Source organism: Poromitra crassiceps (genome assembly GCF_964638095.1).
Source record: "Poromitra crassiceps genome assembly, chromosome: 2".
Lineage (NCBI taxonomy): Eukaryota > Metazoa > Chordata > Actinopteri > Beryciformes > Melamphaidae > Poromitra > Poromitra crassiceps.
The window spans coordinates 1,061,646-1,077,289 of record NC_139624.1 but is presented as its reverse complement, the minus strand read 5'-3'; the positions used below and the strand labels follow the sequence as shown (position 1 = coordinate 1,077,289).

The 15,644-nt window shown below is 43.0% G+C and overlaps 1 protein-coding gene across 1 annotated transcript; it reads right to left on the bottom strand.

Annotated features, from left to right (window-relative positions):
- Positions 1-4,436: 4,436 nt before the first annotated feature.
- On the bottom strand, positions 4,437-6,238 carry LOC310793614 (uncharacterized protein). Its single transcript, XM_083655448.1, has 2 exons — positions 5,919-6,238; positions 4,437-4,922 (listed from the first exon to the last, which is right to left on the bottom strand). Exons 1-2 carry the CDS (start codon positions 6,139-6,141, stop codon positions 4,552-4,554), a joined length of 594 nt encoding a protein of 197 aa, XP_083511574.1. The 5' UTR covers positions 6,142-6,238; the 3' UTR covers positions 4,437-4,551.
- Between the last annotated feature and the right edge of the window lie 9,406 nt (positions 6,239-15,644).

The window sequence follows — 15,644 nt, the reverse complement described above, 5'->3', positions numbered from 1 at the left end:
GAAAGATGACAAAGGTGACAACTGTGCTTCACAATATTCAAAATTAACTCCGCATGTCAGTGCCTGGAAATTGGCATCATGGCAAAGTGCACACGCCTCCCATTTTGTATTCACAATCATACCATTAAAGTATCCACAACCTTTTAAAATAAATAGGCCTAAATGTCAATTTTGCTACTCTCCAATCACCAATTAATACCAGTGAACAGGTAACCATTTCAAAAATGATTTGAATAATAGCAAAACATGTCTATTTAGCTTAGTTTAGTAAGTTTAGTGTTAGCTTAGGTTAAAAGTAGCATACAGTAGGTCTATTGCTAACCTTACTGTAAGCAGCTGCTAGTCTTTTGTCAATATAACATTATCATCAGTTGAGCATTTGCTTATAATACGACTATCGATTCTAGATAACGTATCTATCTAATCCATTATCACATTGTTAAAAAAACAAACATGTATGAAATATTTGTATGTAGATATTACTGTTTTACTGCTGTCAGCCCAGTGATGTCAAAGTACTGTTGATGCTGCTGCCAAGTGATTTACTTGGGAATGTAGTGGGGGGGGAGGGGTGAGATGGGGGGGGGGGGGGGGGGTGATGTAATCACCGCTTATCACCAAAGCTGTCGCCAAAATATAGACTAGTAACTAGAATACAATCTGATTCCTTAATTGTTTTAAGGCTGTTTACGTTTTTTTGCTATTTGAATTGGGGAGTTTCTGAACTGCTGGTGGGGTGTTTCAAGCTAGTAGGACCAGCTTCTGATTGTTGATATATATGCATGTGTCTATAATACCAGACCAGTGGTTCTCAAATGTTCTCATATCAAGGACCCCTAAACTGACACAATTTAGACCACGTACCACCCATTTGATAACATTTTGTCCCAGGGTCCCCCCATCTGATCAGATGTTTACTTTTAGATGTTTCATTACAGAACTTGTATGAAAGCCATGACCATAATAGTCATACATTCTGTTATTGCGTTACTTATGAATGGAATTAATAGTGAAAATAAAGTAATTCACTTTTTGTTGGGGACCCCCCTGGCCTGGATCCCCCTCAAGGACCCCTGGGGGTCCCCCGGACCCCACTTTGAGAACCACTGGTCCAGAGCAATCTAGTAGAGAGTGGCGTCAGCGGAGGCCCAAAATGCGTGACTCAGTAGCCAATGAATAGCCAGGAAGGGGGTTCGCGCTAAGTTTGAACGCTAAAATAAAGCTGATCATATACAATTTGATTCTTTAAACGTCTGACCCTTTCAAAGTACATCACAAACTGTCCGTGTTTGCTGCAACTCGACAGCGCTGCTTAATCCAGAACCTTACTTCCGGGAACTCTTGAGAGTAAGAAAACCTGGTCCATTGGAGTGAACGGAGATGTCGCGACTCTTCTCTTCTATATACACGGCTCTGCACTGGTCTATACAACATGTTCAGCAGAACATGTTGTGTCAAGCTGGAAGGTCAGCCAACATATTGTTCACGTGTGTGATGGGACAGGAGGTGCTCTGCCCACTTGATAACACCAATTGCTTTGTCTGTTATTGGTTATTGCTTCCAACTGTTTTATCCCCATGGCTAGATCTACCTTTAACTTGTTTGATCTGCTTTCAAATCGATTTGACTTCCAATGAATTACTGCTTTGTCTGTCTGTTGTCACTCTTTTATGTCTCTTGATTGTGAAGCACGTTGTAACTTTTGTTTCAAAAAGTGTGAAAGATTATTGTTGTTATTATATTATATTATGCCCACAATGCAGGAGGACACCCTCATTTAAATCACAAGGAAGACTAACACCAGAGCCCTGTACTACGAAACTAGTTTAACAGATCCGCGATAAGTCCCTTTGATCTGGTTTGACTGAACAGGATCAAAGCTATCTAGTTAACTGATACTACGACGCTGGTTTTTTACTAGGTAAGTGGACCTGGGATCTGCCTGTGCACGCGCACGTTTTTCGCTCGTGCACAGGCGCGCGTCCACGCGAAAGAGGTGCGCTAGCCAATCACATTATGAACAGCTGAGTTGATCCACGCCCACACCCATTTCCTCGTTCCATGAAAGCGCAGTGCATGATCAGAGTTTTAGCGGATATTTAATGTATCCGCGATTTAATGTCAGAATGAAAATCCGCGTTGGATAGTCTGCTGAAGGGCTGTCTAAAGCAGCAGCTTGTATTCACATCAGTCATTTGATTTACTTCGATCAGCGATTTCTGTCTGATACAGCTGCATACATTGATACAGCAGCAACAAATGTAATCTCAGTCTATACATTTCCACAATATGTAAGCCTATTTAGACCATAGATTTAGAAACGCATGCTCAATGAATAATGATCTCTATCACTCATGTGTGTGGTTGCACTGATCGAATAATTCATATATAAAATAGCCTAGTATAAAGCCTAATAGCCTACTATAAAAGAGAAAACTGCTGAACTGAATTGAGACGATGCGGGCATAGTTATCATTGATAAAAACTAGCCTATTTTTGCTCATATATTGGCATACAGCCTACAGGACACAGTTCCAGCTGAAAGATGCAAGAATAGCCTGCATATTTAGTATTGGGGCTATCCATATTTATCCCATATCTATATTATATGTATAGGCTTTTCTGGCATGTAGGAGAATATCACCCTCACTCCATTTGAGGGTCCATTCATGATATGCGCCGCGGTGATTAATAGTGATCATATTTCTCCACGCATCGTTGAGCTGTTAAGACATAAAGTGGTAAGTAGGCTTAATTTAATTATGTAGCCTACAGAGCCACAAATGTTTTTCTTGTTATATTCTCAGTTGACTGCAATCTATTTTTCATATGGCGATCTTATATGAACGGTGAGTGACTCCAGAGAGCCGATTATATGGGTCTGTCATGGATTTTGATCTTATCCTCTGAAGCTAACCTGGTCGCGACCAGGTTAGCTTTGCAGCGTCAGTTGCCATGGTGATTGAAAGTTAACTTGCTTTGTAGTACGGCTAAACCAGGTTTAAACTCAAACTTACTCGGATAAGGCATTAAACTAGCTTCGTAGTACAGGCTACTGATCCTGTGTACATTAAAATAATAACAATGAGAAAACAAGTGAAATGTTAACTAATGCATTTTTTTCTAGCATTAATTACACATGAATGACAACTTAACAACAGTAGTAAATGTTGAATGCGCATGAACAACTGCATAAATCAATGTTATAGGTTTGTTAATGTTAATAATAATATTATTAAATGCGTTATAAACAACTGTATTTCTTTAGCCTATATGTATTTTACTCTATATCAATATCATTGGCTATCAACTTGGCCTCAACGTACTTTAAAACTGCTATACCACACAACATGAATAACACTACTCATGTTTGGTCATGCTTGTTGTGACTTAATTGTTTTAATTAATGTCAGGATATGTTCAAGCAGTTGCTTATTGTAATTTAATATGAACTATCTCTGTTAATATCACTGTCCATGCTGAATTCATCTTAGTAAACACATTAGGTATCATGAACAAACAAGTATAACCTTCAATTAATGCAGTTGTTCAAGAGCTTTTAACATGAGCTAATATTTGTTAATGTTGTTATTCATGTTTAATTGATGTTACTAAATGCATTAGAAAGCATCAATTAATGAACACTTAAATGTAAGAGACCATTTAGCTTATTATTATGTCACAGGTAAAAGTACACTGATACTCACAACTTCTAAGGCATAACAAAAAAAATCAACCTAATATAAAAAGAGTTGAAACTATAACTGCGGTACTTTTATTATTATTATTGTGTAAAAATAATGAAATAATATTTATTTTAGCTTTTTGCATCTGAAGAGTTCTCTCTCTGTTCTTCCAGGCATACACCCTCCCCTACCCATAACCACATCTACCGCCCACTGTCCCTCCCGTCCCCCCCTCCTACAGTATGTCTCCAGGTATCCCTGTCCTTACATATCTCACATCAATTCCACAGTCATTGTGAGGCCATTTACACCTGGCGCTAACATGCGTTTTCTGTGATCAGATTGCAATCAGATTGTGTTTTATCACTTGAAATGCCAGGTGTAAACACCCCCAAAACGCATTGAAGAAGGATTGCAATCTGATCGGCCAAACCACCTCCGGAGGTGGTCAGGGATGCATTGTGTACACATTGAACACAAGTGTAAATGCAATGTGTCCTCTCAATCTGGATACAGCAACTTTATGCGGATTGAGAGGACAACCATTTCTGCAATCAGATTGCAGAAAACGCATGTTAACGCCAGGTGTAAATGGAATCAGGCTGAAGTGATAAAATACAATCTGATGGCAGAAAACGCATGTTAACGCCAGGTGTAAATGGCCTCTAAGAAGACAGTGTGTAAGTCAGTGCTAAATGACGTGTGCGCATTATGGTGATAATACAAGCAAGACTTACATTACATTACCTTAAAGGTATGATAACAACACTGTATAGAAACTCCTGTCACACAGTGCTATGCATTTAATTCAGATATGTTACTGCCAACCAGAATTGGGATGGACGTCGGTCGTTCTTAGTATTCTCTACCCCGCGCCTTCTTGCTTGGACTGATTTGGACTTCTCTGCCAAAAGGTGACTAGAAACGGTGGGCACCTGAGAACGCGCTCCCCCAGCACGTCTTGCTGGGTGACGACCCGCACGCAGAAGGACGTCCCGGTCTGCTCTGTGTCGAAGTGGTGCGTGACGTCGTAACGGAGGCCGCAGCTTTGGGAAAGTGTGCTGGGGCTCTGGTGTCTCCTCAGCGGGCCAGCGGATGTCGGGGCGGTTGACGTCAGTTCCACCTGCTCTTGTCCCACCACAGACACGTCCACGGGCAACACCACAAAGGCCGACTCGAAGCTCTCGCCGATGTTGCACTGGAGATCCATAGACCAGCAGTGTTCTCCAAGGTCTCCTGTGGAGAGAAGCCGGTTTCATGTCACAGATCATCTTCATGTTCAACATACAACAGATCTATACATAGATGGATTACTGGACTGTCCAAAGGGCCCCAAGAGCTCAGGGGGGCCCCTAAAGCCAGAGCCTGATACATGATGATGCTGCCACCACCTTTAAATTTACTGCCCTGCAGTCACAGAGCTTGGTCATTTATATCAACACCAAAGCCCCACAATTCATCTTATAATAACCCAAACATTTGTTTTGAGGTGTCAACATCATGGCAGTGTCACAGTGAGTGTGATCCTCAGTTTATCTACATCTTAGCTGCATTATTGTCCCAAAAAGACAAAAAATATATTTTTTTCCACTCCTGATTTATCCGAATAGGAACCACCGACTCATACCATGCAGCTACTGTGTGACCATACAGTCAATTCTGGGACATAGCAGACAATCAAAGGCATTTTGCACTGTAATTTTCTGTTGTTGAATAATATGTTTACAACTTCTCAATTTTAATTGTTTTCTCTGAGAAGTGTAATAACAAAATAGGCATAGCAATATTATACATGCAATGAGGGCATTCAGTTGTTAGAAGTGACTTAAACATATTCCAAAATTAGATTCAGAGAAGTGTATTTTTATAACATGCTCTGATGCTTTGACTGTGTCAAACATGAGCTGTAAATCCTGAGTTGAGATTCAAGTGATATTGTGTGATTGCCTCTTGCATTATACTGCAGCCTGGACATGCTGCAAAAATGTCCTTGTGGCAGGCTACAGTAGTGCGGGAGGTGGTGGTGCGGAGGGCGGGTGGCGGGTGCTGGTGTAGTGACCAGGGGGCCTTTATAACTTAGCCTAACTTAAGGCAGCAATGCAATAACTTCACTGACTGAATAAAACACAAAAATATTTGTTTTTTAGAAAGCAGCCATATTGTGAGTTGATTTGACTTCATTGACTTCACAACACAAACCCTCCATCATGATGATTGAAGTGGCTCCCTTACCTTCTTTGGAGTCTTTGAGGCGTATATTACGATGGTCCAGGAGCTGCAGTTTCCTGGTGTAGGTCAGTCCAGTGCACTCCATCAGACAGTCAGATGGCCGTGTCAGGATGTTGATCTCCTTCAGCAGAGTTTCTGCCGTCTTTGTACATTCAACTGCCCCCGCAGCCAGAAGAAGGGAGGACAGTATGCCACAAGACACCCAAACAGTGAAATATCCTGCCATTCTGTCCCAGTATCACAACATCAAAATTAAGTTATTTGTCCCTGGGTCTTGCTGCTGTCTTCCTGTGCTATTGTCCTATTCCAGTCAATGAATTGTCCTATTTTAGTCAGTGATGATATCAAATTGTGATATCATAATTGAATAGGCTTCCACAGCAGTCAGGAACATGAATGTTGTGAGCAAAAATGCATGCGGAGGCAGATCTTTTGAGAAGTGCGCAACAGTCTGTGCTGCCCTACCCCTCACTAGTGTGCCAGCATTTCTCCCTCTGCTCTTTCACCTTCTCTGAGACTGACAGCATGAAATGTTGTTAGCTTGGCATAACTATGGCCTTTGACACCTGATAACCACAAAAAAAAATCAATAATCATATTAACTTTTGTAATAAACAAACATTACAGTGAAAACAACTGGATGTATGAGAAAAAGCCATGTACATCAAATATGTATTGATTTGAACCACCTTTATTCAAAGACTGTGAGCAAAGAATCATGTAATCAATACAAATGATCAGCATGGTATAACAGTAAAAAATAAAACATAATAATGCATTATTATCTGAAAGTATTGATTAAATTGTGAAATGATATCATATTTTACACATCACTGTAATAAAAAAAAAGTATTATTAGTAACCTGTGAAAAAGTGAATAATGATGTAGATTTGAATACATTCTTAAAAAAAAAAGGTCTGTGTGCATATAAAAAAAAAAAGTCTGGTTTAGTATCCAGAGATATTCTTTGGGAGAACAGATGTGACAACTGACTGATCGACAAAATGCTCAATGGGAGTGGACACAGAGGCATATAAGAGTAGGAACAGAACTCTACTGTTACAAATGTATGCATACAATTGCCATGATGTAATAAATGGGTTGTTTAGTTTGACCAAAGAGACTGAATTGAAGTGAATGCTTCTGTAGGGCTGTCCCTCCTTTCTCTCTACCGGCTGAAACATGAACATGGGGCCTGGCCAATGGAAAATCACAGATGTTACTCCTACTAAACAACAAACTAACAAAATGGCCCCAGGAGAATTGATGCTAAGTCTGGAAAGTTTAACTCATCAACATAAGTGTAAAAAAGAAACAACAACAACAACAAATTCACAGCAGCAAATAATAAATGTAGCTGGACTGAACCCACAATTTTCAATAGACTTTCCCAACATCAATTTGAATTTGGATTTGACTCCACTTACCCATTAAGATTAGGGGAAGCAATGCTCTCTATATACAATAAAGTTGTCAGGGATAGCTGCAATACACAGATCAGAGCAGAAGCAACTGTCCTCCTGGCAGAGGTTCCAAAAAGAAGAAAGGTCCAACATCTTCTGGAAAAACGTTTAATAGCCTTTATTCCACAGTGAATTATTATTATTATATGTTCAAATAGAGGTGGATTAACTTACAGCCCAATAGTAGCTGCACAAATCCCTCTTTGGGTGGCCTAGCAGAGGATTGTGTTCACATGTTTGGCGGGAACACTCGGTAGCAGTTAATAGCTGCTTTATTGCCTTTGCCATTTGCCAGTGATTGTGAAACAGGGTTGTGAAATACGACTGCTTTCATTAAAAGCTACTCTCACTTCTCTATCTTATCAGTCCTCAAACCAAAACAAGGAGTGTATAGTTGTATGGTCGGGGCCAGTAGACAAATCTGCCATAGCAGCACACGGGTTAACTATCCTTGAAAGATCATAGGAACAGGAATGCCATTCTTCTTGGAGGAAAATTACTTTGATTCTCAGGTCCAATGCTGCCAAAGACACAAGGCAACCTGGGACCTACAGTATGAATGACATCAAACATAATGAAACACTAATATAATATACGGTGTATATATATATATATATATATATATATATATGGTAATTTCTTACTTTTAGTGTTTCACTGTTTGATGTCATTCATAGACCTTGGACTTTCTGCTGCAGTAAGAGGTAAAGTACATATCTGTGTAACATGGTATACTAGTATTGAAGACTGTTCTACGTGTGCCAGGTGGCTCAGAGAACTCACATGCACAGACAGGACTATGAAACCAGCTTTACTCTTGGTTGGGGAGCTGGAGGTTGCCTGCAGGCCCACAGCCACATGTGCGGGTCAGCTGCACAGAGGAGATGACCACGGTACTGAAGTCATTCATGTACAGGATGGGTACCATCTGCTGGGAGGTGGGCTGGCAGCAGGGCATCTGGAGCCATGAAGGGACACAGACAGAGGGAGGCATGGGTGAGCAGGGGGGTTGGTTGTTGGTGTGGAACATAATCATACAGCAGATTTTTTTCATCACCTACAATTCTGTGTCTTAGTAAGTTTGTCCAACAAGATTGACCAAAAAGATAAGTCGCATGCAGGAAAGCGGCTGTTAAATACAAATATATAAAAAAAGCTTTAGCACTACAGCTGAAATTAGATTTTTTTTTCAAAAGCCTGACACAAAATATACGGACTGGAACAACTTTTTTCAGTGTGTGTGTGTGTGTGTGTCGGGGGGGGATGGGACTGTTCTGGGTGGCAACCTTTGGGCAGTGGGTGTGTAGGCCCCAGCCAATAACAGCCCACGGGTGTGGTCGAGACTGAGAAGGTCAGAGGCAGGGCGGGTGCATTCGGAGTTGCTGAGCCAGGGGAGGAGGAGGGGCAACGTTTGAATGCTGTGTGTTTACAAACCAACCTGCCAACCTGCATAGTATATGCCTAACATAACAGAATGCACCAGATAAACTATGTGCTGTTTAGAAACTCATTCCACTATTTTATGTGTAACACCTGTACCTGTGAGGGGGTCTCCTGGACACTGGTGGGGTCTGATGGACAAGCTACAGTGTCGACTGCCAGCAGAGGGTTGCAGGCTGCACACTGGACCAAGGTGAGGCTCTCAGGATAGATCACCCAGCTGTCCCAGCCCAGATCTGTCAGGTATTACAAGAGATATGACATCACAGGTTACACAAGTACACACACACACACGCACGCGCACGCGCACACACGCACGCACGCACGCACGCACGCACACACACACACACACACACACACACACACACACACAAACACACCTTTCAGGAGGATCTCAGAGGTCATCTGGCAGCACTCCATGCCTGCAGCAGCAGGTGTCACAGAGCCAGACAGAGCAGGAACTAAGTGGGCATTGAACAAAACCAACAGTAAAAGAAAGAGTATCAGATGTATTAAAACTGTAATATTTATATTGTTCATTTGAGTTGATTTGGAATAGCCGGTAAAGCGTTGCACATGTTTTCTTGATGCTGGGTTTCACCCACCTGCGGTGTCCTTGGCTGTGATAGAAAGGCCAGTGAAGGTGTCTTTCCATTGCTCTCTGATGCTGCTCAGCCCACCAACAGGCAGCCGAGGCTCCGTCTGCAGGCTGAGAGCCCTGAGGAGAGCCTTCCTGATGGACTGCAAGGACTCACCCTGGCACCTGCACATGACATCAGCCATGTTACTAAGACGCATCATAATAATAACAATAATATAATAATGATACAAACCAATAATAATATAAATACATGACACTTATTTTGGAAATAGAAGAAATAATGGACACTTTTCTACAAACAACTGAAGCTGAATTTGTATTACAGTCATTCAGCAACATCCTGTCAGTTTATGCTTGTCAAAAGTGGATGAACATTGAATATTTATGTGTCAATGGAAACATATTCCCATATTCCACATACAAAAGCATAACACCAGATTTGTTTCAAAATAAATGTCATTAATTGCTTGGTGAATTAATTCATTGCAAGACTTACAATCAATCAAGACAAAATATTGCATGAGTTATGACAATTGGTCAATAGGTAGTTCTGCGTGCCAATATGTGCCAGGTGCAGTTGCAAAACCTGACTGACATGTGGTCCATGCAAGTTCTCTCCACACTCTCCAGTGAAGTGTGGAAGCAGTTCTGCTCTTTGCCCGAGCCAAGCCAAAGAGATCTCCTGGTCTTGAGAAGTGATTGATTACACTGCTAATGCTTGTTACCGCTCTGGCCATCAGTGTCACAATATCTCTGGTCACCATGACCTTATCACAGGCAGACTCCAATGTCCCCCCTGCCCATTTGAAAATGGCTGCCGCAAGCAAGGATCAGCATACGATGTGTTATATGACACCATCATATGATCTGCAAGATAAACTGCTAGTCTGGAGCTCTAAGGTTATTAATAGTTTGACCTCTGCAGCCAAATGTGACATTTCATATTTGTTGGAGAATCCTCTGGAGTTTGGTCTCAAATATATATAATGCACTTGATCAAAACACCGACACACACGTTTGATACTAACCTGGTGTGCCTGATAACAGGAGAGCTTGCAGGTGTTCCAGGTTCTTCTTCCTCAGAAGGATGCAGGACGAACGCCATCAGCTGTGAAGAGCCCAGAAGGACCGTCAGGACAAAGAAGACAGTGGACATGGTGGCCGTGCAGGACAGGTGGACCGCAGTGCAAACTCAGATGTCAGGAGGAGCGCCGTGGAGCGATGAAGACTTGAGGCTGCTTCTGTCGTCGGTCTGCTTGGAGGAGGAGGTAGGAGTGACTAGACAGGATGCTGTCAGAGGTAGTGTTTGTCAGGGCCTGGGAACCTAGCGTTTTATCTTCTTTTGCACCAGCTTGGCCTTGAGATACAATGTTGACTTGCCTCCTGTTCTGTGTGAAGCAGAGAAAGACAGAGAGACGGACACACAAGACAAACAGACAGGAACCAATGCTGAGAGGGAGGCACATTTTTTGTGTGACCATAAGAATTTAGAACTGTTCATAATGTTGAACACCAGATTTTGGCGTAAAAAACCCAGACAAACTTCACAAATGTGTACCTACTGCAAAAACATTCCTGCTGCGCAATCTGCACACACCGTCAACCAAAAGAGGTTATCACATAGAGAGGCAAAGTGACCGCCTACTTCCTGCTTCAGCACTGTACCAGAGATTTTCATCCGCCATTCATTTTCCCATAGATATTTCATAAAATGCTTATAAAAAGAGTCTTACTTGGTCAAACCAAATGGTTCAGATATATTTAGAATCAGGAGAGACCATCGAACATTTCACTCAGACCAAAACTTTAAAAAAAAAACATTGAAAAAATATTTTCTTTAAATCCGAATTTTTTTATGTTTTGGTCCGAGTGAAATGTTATGCGATCTCTCCTGTTTCTAAATATATCTGTACCGTTTCGTTTGAACAAGTAAAACTATTTTTATAAGCATTTTAGGAAATGTCTATGGGAAAATAAATGGCGGATGAAAATCTCTGGTACAGTGCTGAAGCAGGAAGTGACGTTTCACTTTGGCTCTCTATAGGTTTATAGCATTTAGCATTCAGTTGAATTGCATTGAATGAATTGGATACATATCATACCTTCAGAGAAGGCACAGTCTAGCATCTAAAAGAGTCATGGAGAGACTGTTTGAATCTGGCTTATTTTCAGCCCATCCGAGGAGGCCTGGGGAGATGATAGTGAGTGATTGGAATTTGGAAACCCTCATTAGTGTTTTGCTTGCACCTGTGTTTATTCTGCCTTTTCGACACAAAATGGCCCCCGTGAAAAGGGTCTATTTGGACGCACACGGCTGGGGTGAGGCACCCTGACGCACTGGGGTTGCGGTTAGGGCAAAGGTCAGTGGTGCCTTGGGGTTGGGGTTAGGCACTGGTAGTCACTTGGTTGGGGTTAGGGTTAGGATATGGGTATGGGATATGGCTCGGGGAAGGCCCAGGCCTTTCCAACGCCGGGCTCCGCTTGCTTCAGGGCCCGGGTGGACCGTGAAGCAGACCGCCGGTGCACGGGAGCAGGCTGCGCGGTGCCTCAGTCCCAGGGCGTCACGGTCGTGCAGGTGCAGCCGTGTGCATCCAAATCCAACACACAAGGTACTGTCCCAGTATGTGTGTCTGTGTGCATCCACACGCACACTGTGTGAGCTCATACAGTGTGCGTGTGCCAACATCCCACCTAAAGGTACATGACAAAGCTACAGAAATCCATGCAGTGGGAGTGAGAATGGGCTGCTTAACACCCAATGTACACCAGATTCCATGTGGATCCGGTTAGTAGGATCGGGTAGAACTGCTGGAAGAGACTCTCACCCATATTAATAGATGGGCGATACATGTGGTACTGAAAGAAATATGCACCCGTTCTATTTTGGTCATATCCTGCATGCGTCTGAGAGATTACATGAGTGTGGGTCTGTTGTTTGCAGCCTTACCGGAGCCGTACCGCATCTGTTCCAGAGCTGGTGGACATTAGCTCTATAGATGCCATAGTGACAGACACTAGAGCCATATGGCTTTAGCCTCCTTTAGCTAGTGTCTGTCTCCCATACCGAAGGTTTTAGGTTCGAGACCCAGCTTCGGGGGGACTACACAATGAATTGGGTATTTTTTTCTTCTTATTTTTTAACTTTTATTGATACAGGGGGAGTCTCACTGAGAGCAATGCTCTCTTTTTCAGGAGTGCCCTGTTCACATTCACACACACATTCATACCTGGAAGCTGACCAGTACAACCACAGTCTGATCTGTTGGCCACTGAGCAGCTCCACTGGAGCGGTTGGGGTTAAGGGCCTTGCTCAAGGGCACCTCAGTGGTGGTAATGAGGGAGGGGCAAGCGCTGCCTTTACACTTTCCCCACCCAGATTTATCCTGCCGGTCCCCGGGATTGAACCGACGACCTTCCGGTCACAAGCTCGCTTCTCTAACCGTTGGGCCACCACTGCCATTTATGCCGTGACCCGGATGGGAGTGAGGTTTAGGGGGGGTGAGGAGTGTAACGGTAGTGCAGCCCAGTGAGTAAACCTCCCTCCCTATATGCCTTACTTTAAGAGACCCACAGACACTACAGCCAAGAGCCCCCCCCCCCCATTTTTTATCCCCATTAGTGCTAATTTAATTTATTTATCCTGGTTGCTGCTCCACCCTCTGCTGATCTGGGCAGAGCCAAACTGGCTCCATGCTTCCTCAGAGACATGGGCAGTAGCCAGCCACTTCTTTTCACCTGACAGGGGAAGCTTCACCAGTAGGACATAGCACGTGGGAGGATCACGCTATTCAAACCAGTTCCCCTCCCTCTGAACAGGCGCCCTGAACGACCAGAGGAGGCACCACATCCGCGACCAGGATATTGCATGTTTTGGTGAAGGGGTTCCTATATGAAGGAAACCCCCAGGGGGCACGGGAGGAGAACATGCAAACTCCACACAGAAAGGCCCTTTTGATGACCCCACCTGGGCGGCGGGCACTCGAGGACATGCGGACGGGGCACGCACTCCTTCAAGTGCTCACAGCGTCCCGGGTGGGAATCGAACCCAGGACCTTCTAGCTGTGAGGCGACAGCGCTTACTGTACCACTGAGCCACCGTGCCGCCTACAGCCATGTGGCTTAACCTCCTTGCTAGAGTGTCCATCTCCCATGCTGAAGGTTCCCGGTTCGATCCCCAGCTGCAGGTGGACAGCTGCACAAAGCAGGTTGCCGATTGAAGGACAATGAATAATATGAGACACAGGCTGTCCAGTTAGTTCCAGCTAATGTGTTATCAGTTTCCATTAGAACAACCCCCTTTGTTGGCCTGACATGAAAGACTAATCTCCACTGATAATAAACATGAAAACAGTTATTGCTCTGCTGCACTCCTCGTTAAAAAAAAACTGAGAATGTGAAAGAAAGCTAACAGTGAGCAGCTTAACTGCAGTCTGCAGGTGGTGTTAACATCTGCTCAAAGCACAAAGCGAAAAGCGTTTGGCAGTGTTGACAGTACCGCGAGCCAGCAAGTGTCAGAGACACGCACGGAATGAAGACTTTATAGTGTTGCACTTTACACTCTAATGCCTTTGCTGCTGTTGCTATTGTTGGTTGTTGTTGGTAAGTAGTGTTGCTGTTCTTATCTTTTAGTGTGTGTATTGGATTTTACTGTATCTTGTGTTTATTTTTAGAGCTGTTTTTATGTCTTCCCTGTGAGAGCTGCTGTAACGAGTAAATTTCCCCACTGTGGGATTAATAAAGGCAATCAATCAATCAATCCTCCAACGCCTTTTTCCTACTGAGGCCTGAACTGGGTCACACAGTTAGAGACAACTTTCCCATGTGGTATGAAATGAACCCTCTCTGTTATTCTGCTCCCAACCAGATGGTGAATCAATATCACACTATAATTCATCAACAGTGGGGCAGGAATGCCTGGTACAAGCTGATACAAGACGTGCACTACCTTCTTTTGCCAGCGATGTGATACACAAGTATCTCATTTTGAGATGACTTTGACCAGAAGATCAAGTCTATTATAGTGAAGAATCCATATCTGTGCAGACCTGCAGAAAAGACTTCATTTTATTTGACCCCTCCCCCCCCCCACACCCCCCCCCCCACCCCCCAAAATGTGTCACCGTTATTAAACCAGGGAGGGGAACTCTATACTAGAGCCCAACCGATACTGGATTTTGGAGGCCGATGCTGATACCGATATTAGAGAGTAACAAGATTCCGATATCGATATATCAGCCGATATTCTTATATTATATAATACACATATTACACAATTCTTTTGCAATGATCCCTCAAATATCACTTGACAAAGATATGACTTGAGATATGTAATGTAGGGAGGATATTTTACAGCTTATCAATAAACTTTATTGTCCAAAATGAATGAATCAATGAATCAATGCAATGAAACAATAAACTGAACTGGGAATTTAATAATTATAAATAACTAGAAATACAAAAACACAAATAGAACAAATATAAAATATAACTTGAGTTAAGAAAAAAGATCAAATACACACAACATGCTCTATAACTTAAAAAATAAAAAATGATAAAATATCGGCATATCGGCCAACATATCGGTCGATACCGATATATCGTTATCGGCCGATAATATCGGTGGACCGATATATCGGTCGGGCTCTACTCTATACTACTATACTAGTCTATAACCCAGGGGTGTCAAACATGCAGCCCGGGGGGCCAGAACCTAGCCTGGGTAAACCCAGCCGCCACGTGACCTGCTCTCAGACGTGCTCTCAGTCACTACCTTGTGACTCGTAAGCAGGGTAAGCCTGAGAGCAGGTCACTGGGGGCTGGGTTTACCCAGGCTAGCCAGAACCGGCCCGCCAAAGGGTCCAATCTCATGGAATAACTTTGCAAATTGTGAAAAGTCCTTCATCCCAAGCTCATGATTGGACACATATTAATGCAGGCTAAGAGGTTTCAGGGGCAAGTTACAATATTCTAGCCCATTCATGTTTTCTGTATTCATCACTAAACTAACTGAATATAGATAAGAATTGCACAGTTGCTGTCAATATGTAATGCACAGAATGACAGACAGTACATTTGATATGATAGGCCTATGGTAGCTGAGATAACCCTATGTGTAACCCTAACATGCAGGCTACCTGTACGCCTCATTCTTTACACTCAAAGAAATGGGGAAATTCTGAGGTGTTATTTATAGGTTATTGTGTCATGCCCACTTGAGACCCAAT

Coding starts and splice junctions, on each gene's coding strand:
- LOC310793614 (XM_083655448.1), bottom strand. CDS start 6,141: ATGGCAGGATATTTCACTGTTTGGGTGTCTTGTGGCATACTGTCCTCC. Junction 4,923..5,918: donor CCTCAAAGACTCCAAAGAAG/GTAAGGGAGCCA, acceptor TTCTCTCCACAG/GAGACCTTGGAGAACACTGC.